A 26,317-nucleotide genomic window follows, 5' to 3' on the forward strand; every position below is an offset into this window, starting at 1 on the left:
GAGAGAAAGCAGGGAATTATAGACCAGTAAGCCTTACATCGGTTGTGGGCAAAATGCTAGAGTCCATTATTAAGGATAAAATAGCGGAGCACTTGACAAATGGGGAAAGGATCGGACAGAGTCAACATGGATTTACAAAGGGTAAATCGTGTTTGACTAATCTGCTGGAATTTTTTGAGGAGGTAACTGGTAGAATAGATGGGGGAGAGCCAGTGGATGTGGTGTACCTTGACTTCCAGAAAGCCTTCGATAAGGTTCCACACAAAAGATTATCATGCAAAATTAAGGCTCATGGGATTGGGGGCAAAGTATTAACGTGGATAGAAAACTGGCTGGCGGATAGAAAACAGAGAGTTGGAATAAACGGCTCGTTTTCGGAGTGGCAGGCAGTGACCAGCGGGGTGCCGCAAGGATCTGTCCTGGGACCCCAGCTGTTCACAATATATATAAATGATCTGGATCAGGGAATTGGATGCAATATTTCCAAATTCGCTGACGACACTAAACTAGGAGGAGGGGTGGGCTCTGATGAGGATGTCAGGAGGCTACAGTGCGATTTGGACAGGTTGGGGGAATGGGCGGATACGTGGCAGATGCACTATAATGTGGATAAATGCGAGGTTATCCACTTTGGGGGTAAAAACAGGAGGGTAGATTATTATCTAAATGGCAATAGATTGGGAGATGGGGAAGTGCAGAGGGACCTGGGTGTTCTTGTGCACCAGTCACTGAAGGAGAGCATGCAGGTGCAACAGGCGATTAAGAAGGCAAATGGTATGTTGGCCTTCATATCAAGGGGGTTCGAGTATAGGAATAGGGATACCTTACTACAGCTGTACAAGGTGCTGGTGAGACCGCATCTGGAGTATTGTGTACAGTTTTGGTCGCCCCATCTGCAGAAGGATGTTCTTGCCATGGAAAGAGTGCAACGGCGATTCACCAGGCTGATACCTGGAATGGCGGGAATGACCTACGAAGAGAGATTAAATAGTTTGGGCTTGTACTCACTGGAGTTTAGAAGATTGAGAGGGGATCTCATCGAAACATATAAAATTATGGCAGGCCTGGACAGGCTGAATTCAGAGAGAATGTTTCCAATGGCCGGGGAGCACAGAACCAGGGGCCACAGTCTAAAAATAGCGGGCAAATCATTTAAAACAGAGATGAGGAAGAATTTCTTCACTCAAAGAGTGGTGAGCCTGTGGAATTCCCTGCCACAGAGGGCTGTGAAGGCTAATTCAATAAATATTTTCAAGAGAGAATTGGATATATTTCTGAAGGCTAAGGGGATTAAGGGTTACGGAGAAAAGGCGGGGACGGGGTACTGAACTGGTAAGATCAGCTATGATCTCAGACGAAGATCAGCCATGATCTCATTGAATGGCGGAGCAGGCTCGAAGGGCCGAATGGCCTACTCCTGTTCCTATCTCTATGTATCTATGTATATCCAACTTTGTGAATTTCTTTCCTCCAGCCAGGTTTGCAAAGAGATCCTCTGTTTTGGGAATAGGATACTGCTCTAGTTTGGACACCCGATTGACCGTCAATTTATAATCTCCACAGAGTCTTACCGAATTGTCCGGTTTTAGAACAGGTACTATGGGAGCTGCCCATTCTGAACATTTCACTGGCTCCAGTATGTTCTCTCTCAATAGACAGTCAAGCTCACCCTCTACCTTTGGTTTCATGGCATAAGGCACAGGTCGTTGTTTAAAAAACCTTGGCAGTGCCTCCTTGTCTACATAAATCTTAGCTGGGGGGGCCATTAAATGTGCCAAGTTCCTCCTTGAACGCATTCTCATGTTCACTCAACACTTCTTGCAAAGTCAACTGTTTGCCCTCATCTATTTGATTTACTGCTCCCCAGTCTAATTTAAGTTCTTTTATCCAGCCCCGACCTAACAGGCTTGGTCCGGTACCCGATACTATAACTACAGGTAGCTGCTCCACTGTGTCCCTGTGCTGCACAGTTACATTAGTTGCACCTAATGTCGCTACTCATTCACCTGTATATGTTTTAAGATGCAGAGAGCAAGACTTTAACTCTGGAACTTTTGCACGGTTTCACCATTTTGAGTACTCTGCCCTGTTCATTATGGTTACACCGCACCCTGTGTCAACTTCAAAGTTCACCTTAGAGTCATTTACTGTCAGTTGCAATGTGATAGGAGCCACTTTTGGAATGTTCTCTAACATGCTATACATTATAAACATGTCCTCTTCTTCCTCAGCTTCCCCGCTGGTGTGGTGTGCTCCATGTTTTTTCACTTCTCTTCCTTGGTTTTGCTTTCCTCCCCCTTTTGGTTTGGATTCCTCCACAGGTGATTTTGCCCTGCATGCTCGTTTTATGTGTCCTTGTTTCCCACACTTGTGGCACTTTTCCTCCAGAAACCAGCATTCACTCGCCAGGTGATCGCCCTTGCATCTATAACATGCCTTCACATGCTCACGTTGTGGTTTCTGATGCATGTTTAACTTGTGCACAATAACCTGACCTGCAACTTTCTTAGCATTAGCCCTGTCTGAACCCTGTATTTCTTTTACATCTCAGTTCGCTGTCTCTATGGCTTGAGCAAGTTCCAATGCTTTTTCATAAGTAAGCCCAGTCTCGGATAATAATCTACGCTGCATTCGGTCATCCATTATTCCACAAACTAGCCTATCTCTCAGCATTTCCTTCAGGTTGTTCCCATAATTGCAATCATGTGCTAATTTACGCAACACCGCTCCATAGTCCATTACACTCTCTTCCTCTTTTCTGTTCCTTGAATTAAACTTGAACTGCTGTACAATCTCACTAGGCTTCGGGTTGAAATGTTCTTTTAGCAAGGCCACTCATTCAACAATTGATTTGTCTCCAGGATTTTCAGGACTGAGCAGATTCTTCATCAAACTGTAGGGTTGGCTTCCCACTGAACTAAGCAGAATGGCTTTCCTTTTTCCGGCATCATTTATTTCATTTGCTTCGAAGAAATAACCCAACACTTCACAGTATTCCTCCTAGGTTTGTGCTTGAATATCAAAAGCAGAGATCGTTCCTACCGTGGCAGCCATGCTCTCGTCCAATTGGTAGCTAACTTTAGCTCGTGAGTTTGTTTTTTAAAAGTCCCGTCAGACTTCTCTTCTTTATTCAGTGTCCTTTTACCTCATCGCCAAATGTGATAAATCCATGTAGTGAAACCAGGAACTCAAAGAGGCGAGTTATTAGAATTAGTCCGTGTACTTTATTAAACAACTGCGTAACAAACATACAGGCCTGCATCCTTCCATTCCACCCTCGCTGGCCTTCCCTCCTTAACTAGTAGTAGCGCTAGCTACAGCACCTCCTATTGGATAACCTTAATCATAACATCCCAGATTACTATAGTAACACGTCCCTGTACCTGTCCTGGGTTTGATGCGCCAGTGTAGAGGGAGCTCTACTGTGTATCTAACCCGTGCTGTACCTGCCTTGGGAGTGTTTGATGGGACAGTTTAGAGGGAGCTTTACTCTGTATCTAACCTATGCTGTACCTGCCCCGGGAGTGTTTGATGGGACAGTGCAGAAGGAGCTTTACTCTGTATCTAACCTGTGCTGTACCTGCCCTGGCAGTGTTTGATGGGACAGTGTAGAGGGAGCTTTACTCTGTATCTAACCCGTCCTGTACCTGCCCCGGGAGTGTTTGATGGGACAGTGCAGAAGGAGCTTTACTCTGTATCTAACCCGTGCTGTACCTGCCCTGGGAGTGTTTGATGGGACAGTGTAGAGGGAGCTTTACTCTGTATCTAACCCATGCTGTACCTGTCCTGGGAGTGTTTGATGGGACAGTGTAGAGGGAGCTTTACTCTGTATATAACCCGTGCTGTACCTGCCCTGGGAGTGTTTGATGGGACAGTGCAGAAGGAGCTTTACTCTGTATCTAACCCATGCTGTACCTGCCCTGGGAGTGTTTGATGGGACAGTGTAGAGGGAGCTTTACTCTGTATATAACCCGTGCTGTACCTGCCCTGGGAGTGTTTGATGGGACAGTGCAGAGGGAGCTTTACTCTGTATATAACCCGTGCTGTACCTGCCCCGGGAGTGTTTGATGGGACAGTGCAGAAGGAGCTTTACTCTGTATCTAACCCGTGCTGTACCTGTCCTGGGAGTGTTTGATGGGACAGTGTAGAGGGAGCTTTACTCTGTATCTAACCCGTGCTGTACCTTCCCTGGGAGTGTTTGATGGGACAGTGTAGATCAGGGGTTCTCTGAGGCCCCTCCTGTGTTAAAAAATTTTCCTGGACCCCCTGTAACACAACACAAGTATCCATAGTCTGTACGATAGCAAAATACGAAATAACAACAGAAAATGCTGGAAAAACTCAGCAGGCCAGGCAACATCCATGGAGAGAAAATAGAGTCAACGTTTCAGGTGAACCCTTTGTCAAGACGAAAGAAGCACAGGAAATGAAATAGATTAAGAGGCCAGGATCCATTGTCTGTAAAGCACTTTGGGACATCCTGCGATCACAGAAGCCTCTCTATAAATGGAAGTCTTTCCATTTCAAATCACTGTGCTTTATTTTTTGAAATAAATAGTTATTTGACGATTAAGTGCGGTAATAGTATGTTTTAAACTCCCTCCTCCTTGATTCTCCAATACAAGAGGCCCAGTGACCTCACAAGCTGCCTTGTGGCCGCCTCCCTCCCAGCCCACGTGATCTGCTCACCTGAGCAAAGCCCAGCTCCCAGGTGGAGGCGTGGAGTGCACTGATTGGCCTTAATCGCCCCGCCCACCCCCGCAGCCACCAGTCGGAGAGTGAGCAGGGTGCAGTGGGCGGGGCTGGCCTTTGATTGACAGTTTGAGCTCCCGCTCCCGGCGCTTTGAATTTCGCCCCAACAATGGAGGGCGGTTGGAGGCGGGACTTGGGCCAAACGGATTGGCTGCTGGTCTTTGAGTGACGGTTGACGGGACCAATCCCCGGGGCCGCGAGCTGTCCTGCTCAGTGGCGCCGCCTGGTGTGAGGGCGAGCGGCGGCTGGAGCTGCGGGTCCCGCAAACTGCGCCTGCGCACTGCTCCTGTTCCAGTGGGAGAAAGTGTTCAATGGGCTGGGCTCCTGGAATTGGGAATGGCCCCACCCTCCAATAAACCCCAGCCTGGATTTGTAGGGGGGAAGGGGGGAGATAGGGGCAACAGGCTGGATGGAGATGATGGGAATCTGGATCAACCCAATTGGCAGCGAGCGAGGGGCGGCTTCCGCAGCCTTGGCCCCATCACGCCCCACATCGCTTCCCCCGCGGCTGCTCAATGGGAACTGAGCCGGCGCCCAGTGTGAGGGCTGCTTGTGGGAGAAAGAATGAAAGAGGGAGAGGGTTTCTGGGCCCACCCCTTGAAACCTTCTCACGGACCCCAGTTGAGAACCTCTGATCGACAAGAGGCGCTGCAGCAACTCGGCAAGGCTTCTTCAGCAGCACCTCCCAAACCCACCACCTAGAGGGATGGGGGCAGCAGGCGCAGGGGAACACCACCACCTCCAAGCTCCCCTCCAAGTCACACACCACCCAGACATGGTAACATATCGCCGATCCTTCATTGTCACTGGGTCAAAATCCTGGAACTCCCTCCCTAACAGCGCTGAGGAAGGACCTTCAGCACACGGACTGCAGTGGTTCAAGGAGGGGGCTTACCACCACCTACTCAAGGGCAACTAGGGATGGCCAATAAATGCTGGGCCATCCAGCGACGTCCACATCCTATGAATGAATAAAAAAAATCTTTCCTACCGCAGTCATTAAATATAGGAATACCTTATCTTCTCCAAGCTTCACTAGTTTATCCTGTCTGATAAAAACCAACCACACAGTCACTGACACCAATCTCCTCCTGTCTGATATAAACCAACCCCACAGTCACTGACACCAATCTCCTCCTGTCTGATATAAACCAACCCTACAGTCACTGACACCAATCTCCTCCTGTCTGATATAAACCAACCCCACAGTCACTGACACCAATCTCCTCCTGTCTGATATAAACCAACCCCACAGTCACTGACACCAATCTCCTCCTGTCTGATATAAACCAACCCTACAGTCACTGACACCAATCTCCTCCTGTCTGATATAAACCAACCCCACAGTCACTGACACCAATCTCCTCCTGTCTGATATAAACCAACCGCACGGTCACTGACACCAATCTCCTCCTGTCTGATACAAACCAGCCCAACAGTCAGTGACACCAATCCCCTGCTGTCTGATATATAACAACCCCACCGTCACTGACACCAATCTCCTCCTGTCTGATATAAACCAACCCTACAGTCACTGACACCAATCTCCTCCTGTCTGATATAAACCAACCCCACAGTCACTGACACCAATCTCCTCCTGTCTGATATAAACCATGCCCCAGTCACTGACACCAATCTCCTCCTGTCTGATATAAACTAGCCCCAGTCACTGACACCAATCTCCTCCTGTCTGATATAAACCAACCCCACAGTCACTGACACCAATCTCCTCCTGTCTGATATAAACCAACCCCACAGTCACTGACAACAATCTCCACCTGTCTGATATAAACCAACTCTACAGTCACTGACACCATCTCCTCTTGTGTGATATAAAGTAACCCCAGTCACTGACACTGTAGGATTCGCAAAATTGGATTTCATATTAATAAGGGTTAAATGGCAGAAGAGGCCGTGATTTTAAAGACTGTTTTAAAAGAAGTCCAGAAAAAGGGGCATACAAAATGGCCACCATACCATGTGATCAGCTCATTGGGACACTTTAAAATGGTTCCTGCACAACCTCAGACAGCTATGTGGATTGAACCCACAGTAAATTCTGGAAGCCATTTCGGAGAGAACGAAACCAGACCCACAGGCATGCATATGGATTAGATGCAGATCCACTCAAGATCGGCTTGGAGACAGGGGCCATCTAAATGTTGACCCAGACGAAAGAGGACAATATATATTCATGAGGACAACACCAAGGGCTCGGTAACGAGATCAGCAGGACACTCAAAACAATGAAAACCATTTCCAACCAGAGATGGGCCTGTTACCAGCCGCTTAAAATGATTTAAAATATAATAACTGCCCCACTGTGCTCAAAGCCGCCAAAGTTAAAACAAAGACTAACCTGATTTTGGGTGGGAAGTGAGGCCTCGGGAAGAAAGGTATATCTGGAGAGACTTTTCGGCAGTTAAAGACACAAGCAAGCACTCGGAAGCAGTCGGGACAGGCAGGCCAGAGCGAGTTGGAAGGCAGACAGTTGCAAGCCTGCAGCTTGAACACAGACACGCCGGGTTGGAGAGCTGGAAACGCACAACTTGAATCCGGACACCCAGAAGAAGGAGCAGTCAATCGCAGGCGTTCCGCCCCGGGGAAGCATATCGGGAGATCATCGACCATCCCCGGGCCGTAGCTGAAGGTAGAAGGGGCCACACCAGCCCAAAGCTCCTCTAACCAGGGTCGAGCCGACGATCCTCGACCCCGCCGACATCCAGGCCCACCGGTGTCCAGCCGCCCCCGACCCCCAACTCAGGAGAGAGGTGTGGCGCAGCTCGCAGGAGCTCCACGATCCACGTGGAGACGAGACGCCTGAAAGGACCAAACACAGACTTGATTTCAAAACCTTGCACTTCCTACTGGGATTGGTGAGCATGTTTCTGGCTCTTCACAATTAGATCTAAATAGGTTTAATAAGGGGGTGGATTTAAGGGTACAATTAACATGAGTTGTTGTCCCTCGATGTTCCGTGTGTTTCCTTCTTTCATGATGATCTTTGTAGAGTATAAGATGCCTGTATTTGCCTTAGTTTGTATAATGTCATTATGATTTGTTTGTGTTTTGTTTTTCCCTCCCATGTACCGTACTCTTATCTGTGTTGCATTTGATTTGATATATTATTCCATTTGCAATAAAATTCCATTTTGATTAATCAAACTTGGTCTACACGGGTTTTCTCTACATTGTAGTTCCTGCGCCTAAATCCAGAGTACAGAATCTAAGGGGCGAGTGGGTCGAACCACTCAAGGTTTACTGTGCAAGAGAGAGAGGCCTCTAGAGAGAGAAACCTCTGGGAAACCTCTCGAAGACGAAAACCCCTTACAGAAAATGGCGACCGCGGCAGGACTCTGGCAGCAGGATTGCAATGTAGTAGATCCAAGTTTGAATGGTCGAAATGCAATGGATGAGAGGATAGCGGATTTTGTCTTTGGCAAGGTAAATCTCACTAAACAGTGGATTTCCGATCTCTTGCTGGATGGGCGTCCAGTGGATGCAGCCATCAGGTGGAAAGAGAGCAAAGAGCATAAGAAGTCAGTGGAAAAGGCAGTGTGGCTGATGTGTTACAAGAAGCAGGTCCAGATCTTGGACCGGGTCGTTGCAGCAGAGGCAGCCAAGATCACGACTCAGGCAGCAGAGATAGAGGAAAAGGCCATGGGAGGGGAAAAACTCATCACAGCGCTTCACGCGCTGAATCAGGAATGCCAAGTGGTAGCTAGTCAGCATCAGGCTAGGATAGAGTACCTGGAGTGCCAGGTTACTGAGGCAAAGATTAATGAAACGAGGATACGGGAGAAAAACGCCCGCCTCGCACAACAGCTAAGAGCGCAGGAGGAGAGAGTAGTGGAGGTTAAGGCACCTTACAAGCTGGCCCTCGAGCACGGGTTTGAGAGCGCAGACCACGGACCCTGATAAAAGATCATAGAGGACCTAAGAACGGCCTTGGTTAAGGCAAAAGGCATGGTGTGTCTCGTCAGCCCGAAAGCCAGTCACATGGACTTTTTGAAGGAATCAAAACAGCCGATTCCAGCTGAGGTAATTGTGGTACCAGCCACCGAGCCCTCAGCACCGCTGAGCTATAGTGAGACTTGGTCGGAAAAGGAGGGGGTAGTGAAAGAGGAGGTAGCCGAGGTGGAGTGTGTGGAAGAACCACTGGTAGCAAAGACGGGACCGGCACCGATGTGTCCCGCTCGGCACCAGAGGTTCGGTCCCAACGCTGCCGATGGCAGTATTGGGCCCCACCAGAACCAGCTCATGGTGTCCTACGCTGGCCCGCAATTAAGGTCCATGGTGAGCCACCTCGCACGACTCACAGTAAAGGGAGATCCCTCGATTCATTTCAGAGAGATAGAGGAAACAGCAGCCATTAATGACTGTGATGATCAGGAACAGGTCAAACTGTTGCTTTTCTCCCTGGATCCCACAATCCTTCAGTGTCTCTCAGAGGATGTCAAGAGGGGACGGAAAGGGTACACGGATCTCAGGGAGGAAGTTTTAGAAGTAATGGGAGTGGACGACGGTAGTCTGTTCGACCATGTAGAAGGGACCGTGCAGTTATCTGGAGAACCCCCACGGGTTTTCGCAGAAAGGCTGTGGCCAGTATATCGACGCAGCTGTCCGGGTATGCCTGAATGGGCTCAAATGAGCGACGAACAGCGGGTTCATTGGCTCCGTTGCTTGGTTACCAACAGCTTGCCAGAGATACGGGCCCTAGCCAGGTCTTGGTTTGATCCCCAAGGTCCCGGTGTCACGGAAGAAACGGTGCTCCATCAGTTAAATGTGGCGTATAAGAATTGCAGAGGTCAGGAAACACCACCCCAGAAGGGAAAGGTGCATGGGGCAAAACCCGCAGCCCCAAGCAAAAAGGAGTGGCGTCAGGAAGGGAATTGCCCTGTCCAAGCCAAGCTCAATTGCTACGGGTGTGGGAAGGATGGACATTGGCGCAAGGACTGTAGAAATCTGTGGAAGGATAATAAAGGGAGATTTCCCGCAGCCCAAGCCCAAGCCCAGACCACTGCCCCAGCACCAGCCCAAACCCAAGCCATAGCTCCTGTCCCAGCACAAGGAGCTGGTGCAGTTATGGATCCCGCTGCGATTGAAGTGATCATACAGACAATGCGGTCTCTGATGACCTCGCAGGGGAAAATAGCTGTCACCACCGGTCTTGTCGCTCCCGAAACCCCGACCGCTGTGCCCAAATGACTAGAGCCGGTGCAGCCTGTTTACTTGTGTGCGCTGCAATACGATATATGGAGGCGACCCCTCATGGAGATGTAAGTGCAGGAGGTGAAGGGGACCTATTTGTTGGATATGGGGGCATCGTGCACCATGATCCACACAGATAACCCCGCCACCTCGCCTCTGTCCACCGGGGTTCCATATGTTCTGTCGGGCTTCACAGGCAAGGAACAGGCTGGCGCACATTCCATTCCCCTCTCCATTCATATAGGACCACTCCGCACCAAGTGGAGGTGTATACTAATGAAGTGGGAGGTGGAGAATGGGAAAGGGATCATAGGGTCCGATTTCTTGGCCGAACACGGGATCCTCGTGGACCTAAGAAACCATTGTCTTTGGGGAGCGGGTAAGGGTGAGCCAGGCCAGGTAGTCGTCATCCCAGGGGAAGGAGAAAGGGGGACCCTGTGTACCGTGAAGCCAAAAGAGGGCTACGACCTCGAGCTCATGGTCACGGGCGTCCCACAAGATTTACAGGCATTCGTGTGCGACCACCTAGCGACGTTTGCCACTCACAAGCATGATTGCGGGAGGGTCACCGGGTTTGAGGTTAGCGTAGATGGGGACCCCATGGCCCGACCCCAAAAACAGTACAGCTTCCCCAGGGAAGCGGAGCCCGACATGGAGATAGCAATATCTTCACTGGTGCAGCAGGGCGTGTTGAGACCGATAGCCACCCATGTGAACTCTCCGTTATGGCCGGTAAAGAAGCCGGACGATTCCTGGAGAGCCACGGTGGACTACAGAGCCCTCAATAGCAACATCCCAGCCTGCGCGCCGACAGTAGCAGCAATTGCCGACCTGATAGGGAGTATTCCAGCCTCCGCGACCACGTTCACGGTGCTGGATATTTCTAATGGGTTTTGGTCCATCCCTTTATGGAGGGAGGATCAGTACAAGTTTGCCTTTACGTTTAAAGGGCAACAGTACACCTGGAACTACTTGCCACAGGGTTTCCACAACAGCCCCAGCATTTTTCATCAATGCATGGCAGGAAGTTTAAAAGAGTTCAGCCAGCCCCATCAGCTAGTGCAGTATTTGGACGACCTGCTCCTGTTCACAGACTCAAGAGAGGAGCATGGCCGAGTTATTGGAGCTGTTAGGTAGAAAGGGTTTTAAAGTAAACCCAAAGAAGGCATGGATCGGCCAGCCGGAGGTGAAATTCCTGGGTCTGACCATCCGCGCCGGTGAGAAAGCCGTAGATCAGGCCAGGCGGGAATCGGTATAAGATCTATCGATCCCCGCCACCGGAGCCCAGGAGTGGGAAGTGGGAGATAAGGTCATGGTAGGAGACTCTGCCCGAGTGGGGAGTTCAGAACCACTGTACTGGGGACCCTACAAAATTGTAGGCAAAGCTAGCCCCATGGTATACGCAGTGAAGTTGCCCTGGCGCACTAAATGGTTTCACATCAATCAGTGCAAACTGTTTAAACCGGGTGCAAAAGCATCAGCAACCGAAGCCAGGTCTGAGGATAAAGATCCTCAGCCTGAGGCGCGCGATGAGTCACAGACCACACAAGCTGGTGTTGTAGCCTGCTTGAAAGGAGAGGAGGTCCCGCCCACCTGGGGGGAGCTTTCTCCGATGGCCTGGGACTCAGACGAGGAGGGACCCGAACAACAAGGACCCGCCCTCGACACGATTCTGGAAGAGGTGGAGTCGGAGGACTAGGTCCCGCCCTCGACTCAAGCGTGGGGGAGGTAGAAATTGGGGGCAGAGATCCTCCACCTGTAGGGACAGGTGGGGAGGAGCCGTCTGCCACAGACCCAATTCCCGAAGGGGCGGAGCCTGAGGGGAGGGAGCCGAAGCCCACAGTCGTGGAAGAGCCACGGGCTGTGAGAGCCGAAGTCCCACCCGAAGGTCCACTCGCCAAGGGAGCCTGCCCAAATCCTAAAGGGGCGGAGCCTGAGGGAAGGGAGCCGAAGCCTACAGTCGTGGGAGAGCCACGGGCTGTGAGAGCTGAGGTCCCACCCGAAGGTCCACTCGCTAAGGGAGCCACGTCCAAAGTACCTCCTCGCAGGTCGACCCGAACGCCTCAGCCTGTAAAGTCTTGGCCCGAGTCACCCACTCCCAGTAGACGCCGACTTCAGAAGTCATTGAGAAAACACAGTCCCCGATTAACAGCAAAAGGCTGCGGGGAACCAGGGACACAGGTCACTGCAGCCCCGCCACATGGAGCGGCGAGCTGCAGTCCGATCAGGGATTAGGCAAGCCGCCCGGGGACGGGCAGCGCTGTACATAAGTTTAGTTTAAGTTTAAGTTTAAGGTGTGTATATATTAAAGATGATTAGAGTTTTAAGTAGTTTTAAATCTGCCCAGTATGTGTGTTGTTTTGGATCGAGGTCGTAAGACCCGATCATGCCGCCACCTAAGCCAGAATCTCTCGGGAGCCTGGCTATATTTGTGTGGTTTGTTGCAGAAGCCAGTAAAGATGAGAGGGATCCTCGTCGCGATTGCGATGGCTGGATGGAGCTGGGCCTATCGGGGCCACACCAAGGACTCCACCGTTTATGGGTGCTCTGGAAATAGAGGCCCCATCGCGACTGATGGAACCGGCTCACGGGACGCTGAAGAGACTGCGGCCTACTTCCATGAAGGGAGATGGCCAGGTTGGCTGGGGTCGAACTCTTCTGAATACTCCAGCCAGACAGGGTTTGCATACAGAGAAACATCTCTGATGTGCCCCAAGGTGCGGATCATTGCGCCCAGGATCAGCGTCACCGTGGGCAAGAAGATTTGCCTTGTTTGCCATGGACATGTACCTTTGGACCACTGGTGGTGGCTGCGCAAGTTGAACAGCACCATGGAGAACTCCACTGTGGAGTGGGAAAGATTGGGTAATAACACCCATCAGACAATTACAGGGACACACGGGGGGTTGAGTGTCTGTTGGGACAAATGGTGGGAGCCAGATGAGGGGATCTACATCTGTATGTGGGGTTCAGAAAGCGCTTGCCCCACAGGCATCTCCATCTTTTTCCAAAGACAGTGGCAAGATGCTGGGCAAGGAATGAGGTTGGACGTCAGCTCACGGGCGTGCGGAGTCCTATACTCACAGATCCCAGTAAACGCCACTGAGCTCATCACCCGACCCCGCAAGCCCCTGCCCACAGTTCCGGTAGCAAAAGCCCTCAGGGAAGGGTGCCCCACCACGACAAAGGGACCCGGGAACAGAATGGTATTGGTACCCACAGGTCAGGTACTGTACCAAGGGGTCCACTACGCGGTGACTTCGGTGATTTTAAACCTCACCGAGGTAAGATTGCCAGCGTGGTGCCCCAAGGAAATGGAGCAATTATACCAGGTCCTGTTAACAAACATGTTTAAACAGTTTTACGAATTCGACAGAGCCGAGTTGTACATCACACCACATGAGGTCTTGGACAGAATAGGGAGACAAAGAAGGGGTGCAGTAAATGATATTTTTACAGCTTTTAATACAGGAACTTCCGTCATCAACACACTGGATGATGTGGAGCTGCAAACCCAGATTAATGGTTTGAAAACACAGCTAAGAAAGATACTGACTGATGAGAATAAGGTAGTGGGTTCTGAGTTACATGAGGACCAGGCCATGACATTACACTTAAAAGAGATAATAGCGGAGCTGGAGAAACACGCCAGAACGGTAAATGCTCTCATTAGGGAGGATCGGAATGCGTCCGATCAGGATGCGCAGAACGAAGCTTGTGTGCTATACGGGGCGTGGTTACTGGGCGAGGGCCGCAGTAATCTGGAGGATTTAAAGCAAGGCTTAGTCCCCTCCTGGATTAGCAACAAGCACCTCGCAGCCCTCCACCCTTTTGAGAATAAATTGAGACCGTGCCAGCTCAGATTAGTTTCAGAGGCCTACCCAGTCCCAGTGGACTGTGGACGGTCTAATCACACCATTATGGGTATAGTGGTAAGAATGCCGGTGATGGGAAAGACAGCCAAACCCGCCCCGGTATACAGGGTGAAGAACATTGGAGTCATTCAGGGGGGTGCGCGCATTCGCTACATGGGGGTCCCACCTTACGTCATTCGATGGGAGCATGCAATGATGGGGACCAACCTCTCGGGGTGCCGGAGCCGCGGAGCACACATCATCCTGTGTCCCCAGCACTTGAATGCCCATTCAAAACCACAGTGCGGGTTCAGAACTGCTGGCGCGAAGCCTATAAATTGCACCATGGAGGCAATGGCACAAGGCCTTGTGCCCCCGCAGGTGCCATATATAGGAGGTGGGACATACTGTGTCACCACTGCAGTGCCCCACTACCAGCATGGACAACATGGTTAGTGTCCGGTGAGTGACAGCAGCTTCTGTTTCAAGCCCAGGGCAGAAGTTCAAGTGGCCCAAGAGCGAATTGTCCCCATCCCTGAACCTTCCACTGGTCACCTCACTGTGAAAGAGAATTTCACTGATTTGCAGTGATTCGTTGCACATTTTGGATATATCATTCCCCCTCTCCCTGAAAACCTCACCAAGATATTAAAAGCCGTTGTTGTTTCACAGAAACACTTCTACACACTGGAGCAGAAGACTTTAGAGATAGGGGCAGACATATTGGACATAGTGACCCCACCGTGGTGGGACCTGTTCACTAATATAGAAGTCCCTTCCTGGATTAGGATAGCCTCCCACATTCTTGTAGTGTGCCAGGTTGTCATTGTAGTGTATTTGTTGTTTGTACACTGTAAAAGGGTCAAACATTTGCAAAAGTACGAGAATAGAGGGGAATGGAGGGAGCATTATGTGCGGGTAGAAGAAGAGACACCCGTTTAGATTTATGACGCTTTGTATAAAGTTAAAGTTTTCCCTCCATCCTCTGTATTATTTTTGATGTGTATTCATGTGTTTTGGGGATTTTCGTATGTATTTTGTTTTATTACTAGCTGGAGTGCCCGGCGGTGCCGAGGCTTTTTCGAGGGCATGTTGTTGTTGGAAGAGAGAGAGAGAGCGACTGGGGGGAAGAGAGAGAGCGACTGGGGGTAAGAGAGAGAGCGACTGGGGGGAAGAGAGAGAGCGACTGGGGGGAAGAGAGAGAGCGACTGGGGGGAAGAGAGAGAGCGACTGGGGGGAAGAGAGAGAGCGACGGGGGGAAGAGAGAGAGCGACTGGGGGGAAGAGAGAGAGCGACTGGGGGGAAGAGAGAGAGCGACTGGGGGGAAGAGAGAGAGCGACTGGGGGGAAGAGAGAGAGCGACTGGGGGGAAGAGAGAGCAACTGGGGGAAGGGGGGGAAAGAGAGTGGGGGGAAGGGGTGAAGGGGAGGGGGTGAAGGGGAGGGGGGAGGGGGAGAGGGAGGGGGAGGGGGGTAAGGGGGGGAGGGGGAAGGGGAGGGGGAAGGGGAGGGGGGGAAGGAGGGGAGGGGGGGAGGGGTGGAAGGGGAGGGGGGAGGGAGAAGGGGAGTGGGAAGGGGGAGGGGAAGGGGAGGGAGGGGGGGAGGGGGGGAGGGGAGGGAGGGAGGGGGAGGGGGGGAGGGCCATAAAGAAGAATACCCTCAGTCAACTAGTCCTGGGACTCAGTGAAGTAACTACTAACACTACTAACAATAACCAGCCCCAGGACAGTGACAGCGTAACACAAATAATTCGACCCAACACAATCGTCGCTAAGCAAAAGGAAAAATATCTGTCATATTGGGCAGAAACAACAAAAACCCAAAGCAAACTCAATTGCTACTTGGCCCTAAACAGACAATACAACATGACTGATTACCTGACCATGGTAAAGGATAGCAAACTGAGAAAAACTTTGACAATGTACAGACTTAGTGAACATAACCTGGCGATCGAAAAAGGTAGACACAGACAGACCCAGCTACCAAGAGAGGACAGGATATGCTCTCACTACAGTCAGGGAGTGGTGGAGACAGAGATGCACTTCCTCACAGCTTGTAGAAAATATCAGGGCATAAGGGAGAATTTCTACCCAAAATTCACAAAAATATGCCCGGAAATCAGAAATTTGAATGACGACCAAAAACTCCCATACCTACTAGGGGAAGAGAGAAATTGCATAACACTAGCAGCACACTATGTTACAGCTTGCCATAAACAGAGGGACAACCAGTAAATATAAGAAAATATATATAAATTATATGAAAGTATATATTTATACACTCAGGGATATATCTGTTTATACACTGTATGGATAGATCTGTATTTTTGTGAACAAACATGAATGTTTTCCGGTGCTTTGGCAACATAAGATGTAACTTGTCATGCCAATAAAGCGATTTGAATTGAATTGAATTGAATTGGGAGGGGAAGGGGGAGAGTCCCCGAGCCCCCTGATCCCCGAGGCTCGCCCCCCCCACCCCCCCCCCGAACTCCCGAGGTTGGCCCCCCCCAACACCCCAACCCAACCACCACCGCACCCCCCCCAAACCCCCCACCACACCCCACCCCACCACCCCACCCACCCCCCCAACCCCCCCCCACCAACCCCAACCCCCCCACCCACCCCAACCCCCCCACCCCAACCTCCCCCCCCCCAACCCAACCCCCCCCACCTCAACACCACCCACCCCCCCCACCAAGCACCGAACTCCAGAGGCCCGATCTTCCGAGCACCGGCCCCCCGCCATCCGGAGCCCCGTCCTCCTGAGCTGGCTTCAAGACCGCCGATTGTGGCTGTGAGGCGGCCGGCGGGCCCGGTTGCCGGGGTAACCCTTCCCGCTCACCAAGCCCCGGCTGAGATCCGCACTCCCAAGAGCCCCGCCCGAGCCGAGCGGGGAACAGAGAGAGACGCCGAGTCTCAACTGCTCCTGCTGCGCGCGCACCTTGACCCTTGTGGCTGACGCCGTTGCCCCGGGTAACGTGACACCGGGGGGGTGGGGGTGAGGAGCTTAGCAGAAGCCGTGGGACAATTACCTAGCTTGGGCCTGGCTGGGCAAGAAAGACCCAGGCTTTGAGGCCTAACAAAAACGGGGAAAGGTAGGAAAAATAATCTTCAGGTTAGAGAAAATATTTACAAATGAATGAAGTTTTTTTTTAAACAATTTAATAAAAGCAATTTTATTTTGCTGGAAATGTATATTTGAAAAGAAAGACGCAGAAAGCAGGAAAAAGAATGGAAGCTAGATGGCGGCTACTCCCCTCGGTTCAGAACAATAAGGCCCGCCCACACACGCACCGATTGGTCGACCGTCAGGTCACCAAAGCGTAGGATTGGTCAATCGTCCCATCACTCGACCGTAGGAGGGCCCGGCCGCACGCGCCAGCAACCCGGCGTACGATTGGTCGACCTCGAGGTCACTCTGCCGCTAATGAGCGGATAATGAGATGCTAATGAGCGGAATGTTGAAGGTTTTTCGGATACCGCGGGCGTGATTTTAGCCCGGCCGAAACGTAAATACGCTTAAGACCGTTTTGGAAAGGTAAGCTTTCTTTCAATGTAACGCACGCGTAGGTACGCCCTGTAACTTTCGAGCGCATAGCCGGACAGACGCACACCCGAGGACAGACAGAAGGACAGACAGACAGAAAGAAGCATCCGTTTATATATATAGATTGAAGTTTAATTAGATGTGATGTCATTATTAGAAGGTAATGTGTATATACTAGGTGATGTAGGGGTATAAGGACCCCCTTCACACCTGGAAGTAAGCTATAAGATTTTTAGCTCCAAGGTATTACCATCTATAGATGCTTAATGTGCACTAGATTTTTCTGAAATGGGAAATGCATGTGTCGTGGGGTCATAGATAGGTAAATACTGGGGATGGTTAGATTGTGGAAGGACAGAAAATTTTGCTCACCCAGAATTATGATACTCCAAGCAAGTTACAGTATCATCAGGGGGGAGTGTAGGATTCGCAAAATTGGATTTCATATTAATAAGGGTTAAATGGCAGAAGAGGCCGTGATTTTAAAGACTGTTTTAAAAGAATCCCAGAAAAAGGGGCATACAAAATGGCCACCAGACCATGTGATCAGCTCATTGGGGCACTTTAAAATGGTTCCTGTGCAACCTCAGACAGCTATGTGGATTGAACCCACAGTAAGTTCTGGAAGCCGTTTCGGAGAGAACGAAACCAGACCCACAGGCATGCATATGGATTAGATGCAGATCCACTCAAGATCGGCTTGGAGACAGGGGCCATCTAAATGTTGACCCAGACGAAAGAGGACAATATATATTCATGAGGACAACACCAATGGCTCGGTAACGAGATCAGCAGGACATTCTAAACAATGAAAGCCATTTCCAACCAGAGATGGGCCTGTTACCAGCCGCTTCAAATGATTTTAAATATAATAACTGCCCGCTGTGCTCAAAGCCGCCAAAGTTAAAACAAAGACTAACCTGATTTTGGGCGGGAAGTGAGGCCTCGGGAAAAAAGGTATATCTGGAGAGACTTTTCGGCAGTTAAAGACACAAGCAAGCGCTCGGAAGCAGTCGGGGCAGGCAGGCCAGATCGAGTTGGAAGGCAGACAGTTGCAAGCCTGCAGCTTGAACACAGACACGCCGGGTTAAAGAGTTGGAAACACGCAACTTGAATCCGGACACCCAGAAGAAGGAGCAGTCAATCGCAGGCGTTCCGCCCTGGGGAAGCATATCGGGAGATCATCGACCATCCCCGGGCCGTAGCTGAAGGTAGAAGAGGCCACACCAGCCCAAAGCTCCTCTAACCAGGGTTGAGCCGATGATCCTCAACCCCGCCGACATCCAGGCCCGCCGGTGTCCAGCCGCCCCGACCCCCACCTCAGGAGAGAGGTGTGGCGCAGCTCGCAGGGGCTCCACGATCCACGTGGAGACGAGACGCCTGAAAGGACCAAACACAGACTTGATTTCAAAACCTTGCACTTCCTACTGGGATTGGTGAGCATGTTTCTGGCTCTTCACAATTAGATCTAAATAGGTTTAATAAGGGGGTGGATTTAAGGGTACAATTAACATGAGTTGTTGTCCCTCGATGTTCCGTGTGTTTCCTTATTTCATGATGATCTTTGTAGAGTATAAGATGCCTGTATTTGCTTTAGTTAGTACTGTGTCGTTATGATTTGTTTGTGTTTGTTTTTCCCTCCCATGTACCGTACTCTTATCTGTGTTGCATTTGATTTGATATATTTTCCCATTTGCAATAAAATTTTATTTTGATTAATCAAACTTGGTCTACACGAGTTTTCTCTACATTGTAGTTCCTGCGCCTAAATCCAGAGTACAGAATCTAAGGGGCGAGTGGGTCGAACCACTCAAGGTTTACTGTGCAAGAGAGAGAGGCCTCTAGAGAGAGAAACCTCTGGGAAACCTCTCGAGGACGAAAACCCCTTACAGAACCAATCTCCTCCTGTCTGATATAAACCAGCCCCACAGTCACTGACACCAATCTCCTCCTGTCTGATATAAACCAGCCCCACAGTCACTGACACCAATCTCCTCCTGTCTGATATAAACCAACCCCACAGTCACTGACACCAAACTCCTCCTGTCTGATATAAACCAACCCCACAGTCACTGACACCAATCTCCTCCTGTCTGATATAAACCAGCCCCACAGTCACTGACACCAATCTCCTCCTGTCTGATATAAACCAACCCCACAGTCACTGACACCAAACTCCTCCTGTCTGATATAAACCAACCCCACATTCACTGACACCAATCTCCTCCTGTCTGATTTTAACCAACCCCACAGTCACTGACACCAATCTCCTCCTGTCTGATACAAACCAACCCCACAGGCCCAGAAAGATTAAACTCAGCCCGTTATTTCGATTGGACTTGTCTCCATTCCCGTGCCAAGGGGGTTGCTCTACCAGATGGGAGGGAAACATTTGGGTCTCTCGATTCTCCACCAATTCCCATTCCCCTTCTTTCTGGTGGATAATGGAGGTGCCACTGTGTGTAATGTGCAAGTCAGTAAGAATTGTCAGCGAAGATTAATCAGCACTTTCTAATTGGAGATGTTAATCAGTGGAACCTTTCAGACACTGAATTGTACCAAAGATTAAAGGATTGAAGTCAAATGTATAATTTTATTGTGAACTAATTTCTGATGAGAGTCCCTGAAATAAGCGGAATGTTCACAGACAGTGGTCGTTAAAGGGACATGAGAACTTTATCAGCTATATATCCAGAATATTTAACTCCAGCCCAGTTATAGAATTTATTAACATCAGCAGAAACAAACCCCAACTGTCAGAATAAACATGGTTCAGTCCTGGATGTGATTAACAGCAGGAAAAGCAGCAGAATCCAACCCCTGCAGCCACTTGTGAACTTGCTGGTGTCTCAGCAGGTGGGTTGAATTCGTAAATCCATTTCCACACTTGGAGCAGGTGAACGGCCTCTCCCCAGTGTGAGTGCGCCGATGATTTTCCAGCTGGGATGGGTATGTGGATCACTTCCCACAATCCCCATATTTCCACGGTTTCTCCATGGTGCGGGTGTCCTTATGTTTCTCCAGGTTGGATGATCAGTTGAAGTTTTGTCCATGCACAGAACACATGTCTGGTTTCTCCCCGCTGTGAATGATGCGATGTTTTTTCAGGCTGTGTAACTGATTAAAGCTCTTTTCACAGTCAGTGCACTGGAACACTCTCACTCGGCTGTGTGTGTCTCGGTGCTTTTCCAGTCACACTGATGTTTGAAATCTTTTCCCACAGACAGAACAGACAAACATTTCTCCTTCCATATTCAAAGGCCGATGATATTCGGGTCCTGATGAATGGAGTGACTCGGTCAGATCTTGATTTGATGTTTGGTGTATGAATGCTGCCCTTCTCACAGCCTGTAAAAGGAGTTTACAAAAGCCATCACTGTGAGTCTAAGATAGAATTTGACAAGATTCTCTCCTCCTGGTTCCTGGCCAAGGGGGCCGCGCATGTGCCCTGCTGCCCCCTGAGCCTCTCAAGATGGCGGCCATTAAACCGGGCCTGTCACCGGGAGAAAACCCTGCAGCTGCCGCCCCGCTCGGGGCAAACGCCCGGCCCGGAGGCTCTTGTTTGTGGCCTGAGGCCCACTCCAGGTGTTTGTGAAGCGGATAATGTTGAGTGTTTTAATAATGGGGCCTGGGGCTGCACTCAGGGGGTGTGCAGCCCGCGTCCCCCCGGGGTTTATTAACCCGCTCCCTCCACCCATCTCTCACTTGCTGCCTCACCCACAGTCGCCACCGTCGCCTGTGCATGCTCAGCTCACACTGCCCGGGTGATTGACAGGTGCTCTGGACCAATAGAAAGAGTGGGGCGGGGCTGGAGGACCGAGCGGGCAGTTGGTCCTCCAACCAATCGGAGTGTGTGAGAGGTGGGGCTTGCGGCACCCTGGGTCATGGGGACCACCATTAAACCATCACAACCACTCTCAGCGCAGGCAGCTGGTGAGAGAACCAACACGCGGGAATAACCTACTTGACCTCGCCCTCAGCAATCTACCTGTCGCAGATGCGTCTGTTTGTGACAGTATTGGTCAGAGTGACCACTGCACAGTCCTTGTGGAGACCAAATACTGCCCACACACTGAGGACAACCACCATCGTATCGTGTGGCACTACCATCGTGCGAAGTGGGATAGATTAACAGATCTAGCAGCTCAAAACTGGGCATCCATGAGGTACTGTGGGCCCACAGCAGCAGCTGAATTGTGTTCCACCAAAATCTGTAAACTCGTGGCCTCACTCCTCCATCACCATCAAGGCAGACAACCAGCCCTGGTCAATGATTCAACCCGGCGAATTACCGTCCTGTCAGCCTACTCTCAATCATCAGAGTGATGGAAAGAGTCATCAAGCAGCACCTAGTAACCAATAAGGGGTGGAAGTGATGTTACAGCTGTACATCATTCGATAAACTCTGGAACAGTACCCATGGATTGGAGGGTAGCTAATGTTACCCCACTATTCAAAAAAGGTGGTAGAGAGAAAACGGGGAATTACAGACTGGTAAGCCTGACATCGGTAGTGGGGAAAATGCTAGAGTCCATCATAAAAGATGTAATAGCAGAGCACTTGGAAAACAGTGACAGGATCGGACAAAGTCAACATGGATTTACAAAAGGTAAATCATGCTTGACTAATCTACTGGAATTTTTTGAGGATGTAACTGGTAAAATAGATAAGGGAGAACCAGTGGATGTGGTGTATTTGGACTTTCAGAAGGCTTTCGATAAGGTCCCGCATAAGAGATTAGCGTGTAAAGTTAAGGCACATGGGATTGGGGGCAAGGCATTGACTTGGAGAGAGAACTGGTTGGCAGACAGAAAGCAAAGAGTTGGATTAAACGGGTCTTTTTCCGAGTGGCAGACAGTGACTAGTGGGGTACCGTAGGGATCGGTCCTAGGACCCCAGCTATTCACAATACATATTAATGATCTAGACAAGGGAACTAGATGTAATATCTCCAAGTTTGCAGATGACACAAAGCTGGGTGGACGTGTGTTCTGTGAGGAGGATGCCGAGAAACTCCAGTATGATTTGGACAGGTTGGGTGATTGGGCAGAAGCATGGCAGATGCAATATAATGTGGATAAATGCGAGGTTATCCACTTTGGTGTCAAAAACAGGAAGGCAGATTATTATCTGAATGGCAATAGATTGGGAGAAGGGGAAGTGCAACAAGACCTGGGTGTCCTTGTGCAACAGTCGCTGAAGGTAAGCATGCAGGTGCAGCAGGCGGTTAAGAAGGCAAATGGTATGTTAGCCTTCGTAGCGAGAGGGTTTGAGTACAGGAACAAGGATGTCTTGCTGCAGTTGTACAGGGCCTTGGTGAGACCACATCTTGAGTAATGTGTGCAGTTTTGGTCGCCTTATCTGAGGAAGGATGTTCTTGCCATGGAGAGAGTGCAGCGAAGATTCACCAGGCTGATACCTGGGATGGCAGGAATGACGTATGAGGAGAGATTGTGTCGATTGGGCTTATACTCACTGGAGTTTAGAAGAATGAGAGGGGATCTCATTGAAACTTATATAATTCTAACAGGACTAGGCAGACTAGATGCAGGAAGGATGTTCCCGAAGGCCGGGGAGTCCAGGACCAGGGGTCACAGTCTAAGGATAAGGGGTAAGCCATTTACGACAGAGATGAGGAGGAATTTCTTCACCCAGAGAGTGGTGAGCCTTTGGAATTCTCTACCACACAAGGCAGTTGAGGCCAATACATTAAATATATTCAAGAAGGAGTTAGATATATTTCTTAAGGCAAAAGGGATCAAGGGATATGGAGAGAAAGCAGGGACAGGGTACTGAATTTGGATGATCAGCCATGATCTCATTGAATGGCGGAGCAGGCTCGAGGGGCTGAATGGCCTACTCCTGCTCCTATCTTCTATGTTTCCATGTTAGACCCGACCTGGAGCACTGGATTCAGATCTGGGCTTGGCCCCTCAGGAAGGATATATTGGCCTTGGAGAGGGTGCAGCGCAGATTCACCAGAATGATCCCAGGACAAAAAGGGATAAATTATGAGCGCAGTTTGCATGGACACGGCTTGTATTCCACTGAAGATCAAAGATTAAGCGGTGATCCAAACTAGGTTCACTGTCAGGCAGTTCGGCGAGTCAGACGTTAATCACCTCTAGAACTATGCTGCCAGGTAAAATCCCAGATGGTTTATCCAGAATAATAAGAACCCCTGTAACTGAGCTGGAGCTTAAGATCAGCAGAAATGGAACCCAACTGTTAGAGTGAACATGGTGCAGTCCTGGATGTGATTAACAGCAGCAATAACAGCAGAATCCAAGCCCTGCAGTCACTTGTGAACTCGCTGGTGTTTTAGACGGTTGGATGAACGGGTGAATCTCTTCCCACACACGGAGCAGGTGAATGGCCTCTCCCCAGTGTGAGTGCATTGGTGAGTCAGCAGATCCCTTGTGCTTTTAAAGGTCTTCTCACAGACAGAACATTTAAAAGGTCGCTCATCAGTGTGAACCAGTTAGTGTGTCTGCAGATCCTTTGTGGTTTTAAAGGTCTTCTCGCAGACAGAACAATTAAAAGGTCTCTCGTCACTGTGAACAAGTCGGTGTCTCAGCAGGTTGGATGACCAAGAGAATCTCTTCCCACACATGGAGCAGGTGAATGGCCTCTCCCCAGTGTGAGTGCGTTGATGTGTCAGCAGATCATTTTTGCTTTTATACTTGTTCTCACAGTCAGAACACTGAAAAGGTCTCTTATCAGTGTGAACAAGTTGGTGTGTCTGGAGCTTGGACAACTCTGTGAATCCCTTCCCACACACAGAGCAGGCGAACGGCCTCTCCCCAGTGTGAATTCGCTGCTGTGTCACAAGGCCGGATGATTTAGTGAATCCCATCCCACACACAGAGCAAGTGAACGGTCTCTCTCCGGTGTGACTGTAATAATGAGTTTCCAGCTGGGATGGGTATTTGAATCCCTTCCCACAGTCACCACATTTCCATGGTTTCGCCGTTGTGAGGGTGTTCTTGTGTCTCCCCAGGTTGGATGATCAGTTGAAGCCTCGTCCACACACAGAACACGTGTACGGTTTCTCCCCGCTATGAACAGTGCAATGTTTTTTCAGGCTGTGTAACTGGTTAAAGCTCTTACCACAGTCAGTGCACTGGGGAGAGACTGTTCACCTGCTCCGTGTGTGGGAAAGGATTCACTGTGTCATCCCACTTGCTGGCACACCAGCGAGTTCACACTGGGGAGAGGCCATTCACCTGCTCATTGTGTGGGAAGGGATTCACTCAGTCATCCAACCTGCTGATACATCAACTTGTTCACTCTGATGATAAACCTTTTAAATGTTCTAAGTGTGAGCTGAGCTTTAAAAGTGCAAATGGTCTGCTGAGACACCAATGCACTCACACTGGGGAGAGGCCATTCACCTGCTCCATGTGTGGGAAGGGATTCCCTCTGCCATCCCGCCTGGTGAAACACCAGCGAGTTCACACTGCGGAGAGGCCATTCACCTGCTCCGTGTGTGGGAAGGGATTCACTCAGTCATCCAACTTGCTGAAACACCAGCGAGTTCACAAGTGACTGCAGGGGTTGGATTCTGCTGTTATTGCTGCTGTTAATTGTTGCGTCCGTGTATAATAAGACACAGACTGCGGAGAACGGTACAACAGGTGTTTACTCAACGTGGCTCACACTGCAACTGACTGTACAGATTACTACTCAGTGCTATATACAGGTGTGGTCACTGCCGGTACTACAGTATACATGGGCTGTAAAAGGTAGTACCCCCCCCTTAAAGGTATATACGTTACAATTCCTCCCCTTTTAGATTAACAGTACCATAACACACATTTAACAATTAAATATCAAACTAATTAAAATTAACACTTTTAACATGCAGCATTAGCTGAAAATAGTCTATTTATATATTTAGTCTTTGGGGAGGCTTCCTGATCCTTTCTGGATAGCGCCTTTCCCGAGTGTCTTGCTCTTGGTGCGGAGGCAATTCTGGCCCCCTGTCGTCGGTTGGTTCATCAGCTTCCGATGCTACTGTTTCTGGGGTAGATGCGACCTGTACATCGGGTTCATCACCAAGTACGTATGGGCAAGGCATGGGGTTGACTTGTTCCTGTGACTCTAGGATCTGGTCAGCATGGCATCTCACGATGCTCTCCCCAACGTCCACTGTGTACATTAGTGGGCCCTGCCGTGTGCATATCGTTCCTAGCTGCCATTTTTCTGTTCGGTAGTCGCGGGCCAAGACTGGTTGCCCTACATTGAAGCTCCGTGTTGGCTTCTCATGGATGTGCTGGAATTGCTTACTCTCAACATCTCTTCGTACGTTTGGTCTGAGCAAATCCAGGCAAGATCTTAACCTTCGGTTAAAGAACATCATGGCTGGGGCCTGGTTGGTGACTGCATGTGTCGCATTCCGGCAGGCGAACAGGAAATTGTCCACCTTGTGCTGCAGTGGAATGTTGTCATTGTACATAGCCTTTATTGCCTTCTTAAAGGTTTGTACGAACCTCTCAGCCAATCCATTTGTGGCTGGATGATACGGGGCGGATGTGTAATGCCTTACTCCATTCGTTTTCAAGAAGCTCCGGAACTCTTCGGACACAAACTGTGGTCCGTTGTCGGAGCAAACCTGTTCTGGCAAGCCATTCCTGGCCAAAATGGTCCGTAGGACTGCAATCGTTATCTCCGTGGTGATGGAGGACATTTTGATGACCTCAGGCCATTTTGAGTGCGCATCCACGGCTATTAAAAACATTGAGTCCATGAATGGACCAGCAAAATCAATATGCACCCATTGCCATGGAGATGAGGGCCACTCCCATGGGTGTAGAGGGGCATGTGGTGGTGCATTTTGGACTTTCTGGCATCCTGAGCAGCTCTTGGTCAGGTCCTCGATTTGTTTATCGATTCCCGGCCACCACACATAAGCCCTGGCTAGGCTTTTCATTTTTACCCCTCCCAGATGACC

The 26,317-nt window shown here is 50.0% G+C and overlaps 2 protein-coding genes and 1 pseudogene across 2 annotated transcripts in view; 2 read left to right on the top strand and 1 right to left on the bottom strand.

Moving 5' to 3' along the window:
* LOC147119236 (uncharacterized) overlaps nt 1-26,317 on the top strand; it is a 192,878-nt gene that overhangs the window by 14,630 nt on the left and 151,931 nt on the right. The window contains exon 2 of the mRNA XM_085984906.1: nt 24,498-24,833. Within this exon, the coding sequence (XP_085841032.1) occupies nt 24,498-24,833 (336 nt within the window). The remainder of the gene's footprint in view (nt 1-24,497; nt 24,834-26,317) is intronic.
* On the top strand, nt 9,149-14,954 carry LOC147119237 (uncharacterized). Its single transcript, XM_085984905.1, has one exon. It carries the CDS (start codon nt 12,312-12,314, stop codon nt 14,271-14,273), a length of 1,962 nt encoding a protein of 653 aa, XP_085841031.1. The 5' UTR covers nt 9,149-12,311; the 3' UTR covers nt 14,274-14,954.
* On the bottom strand, nt 23,663-24,373 carry LOC147119238 (uncharacterized; annotated as a pseudogene).

This window comes from Somniosus microcephalus, chromosome 4 (genome assembly GCF_052327205.1).
Source record: "Somniosus microcephalus isolate GS21.2 chromosome 4, FLI_Smic_1.0, whole genome shotgun sequence".
In the NCBI taxonomy this organism is placed as follows: Eukaryota; Metazoa; Chordata; class Chondrichthyes; order Squaliformes; family Somniosidae; genus Somniosus; species Somniosus microcephalus.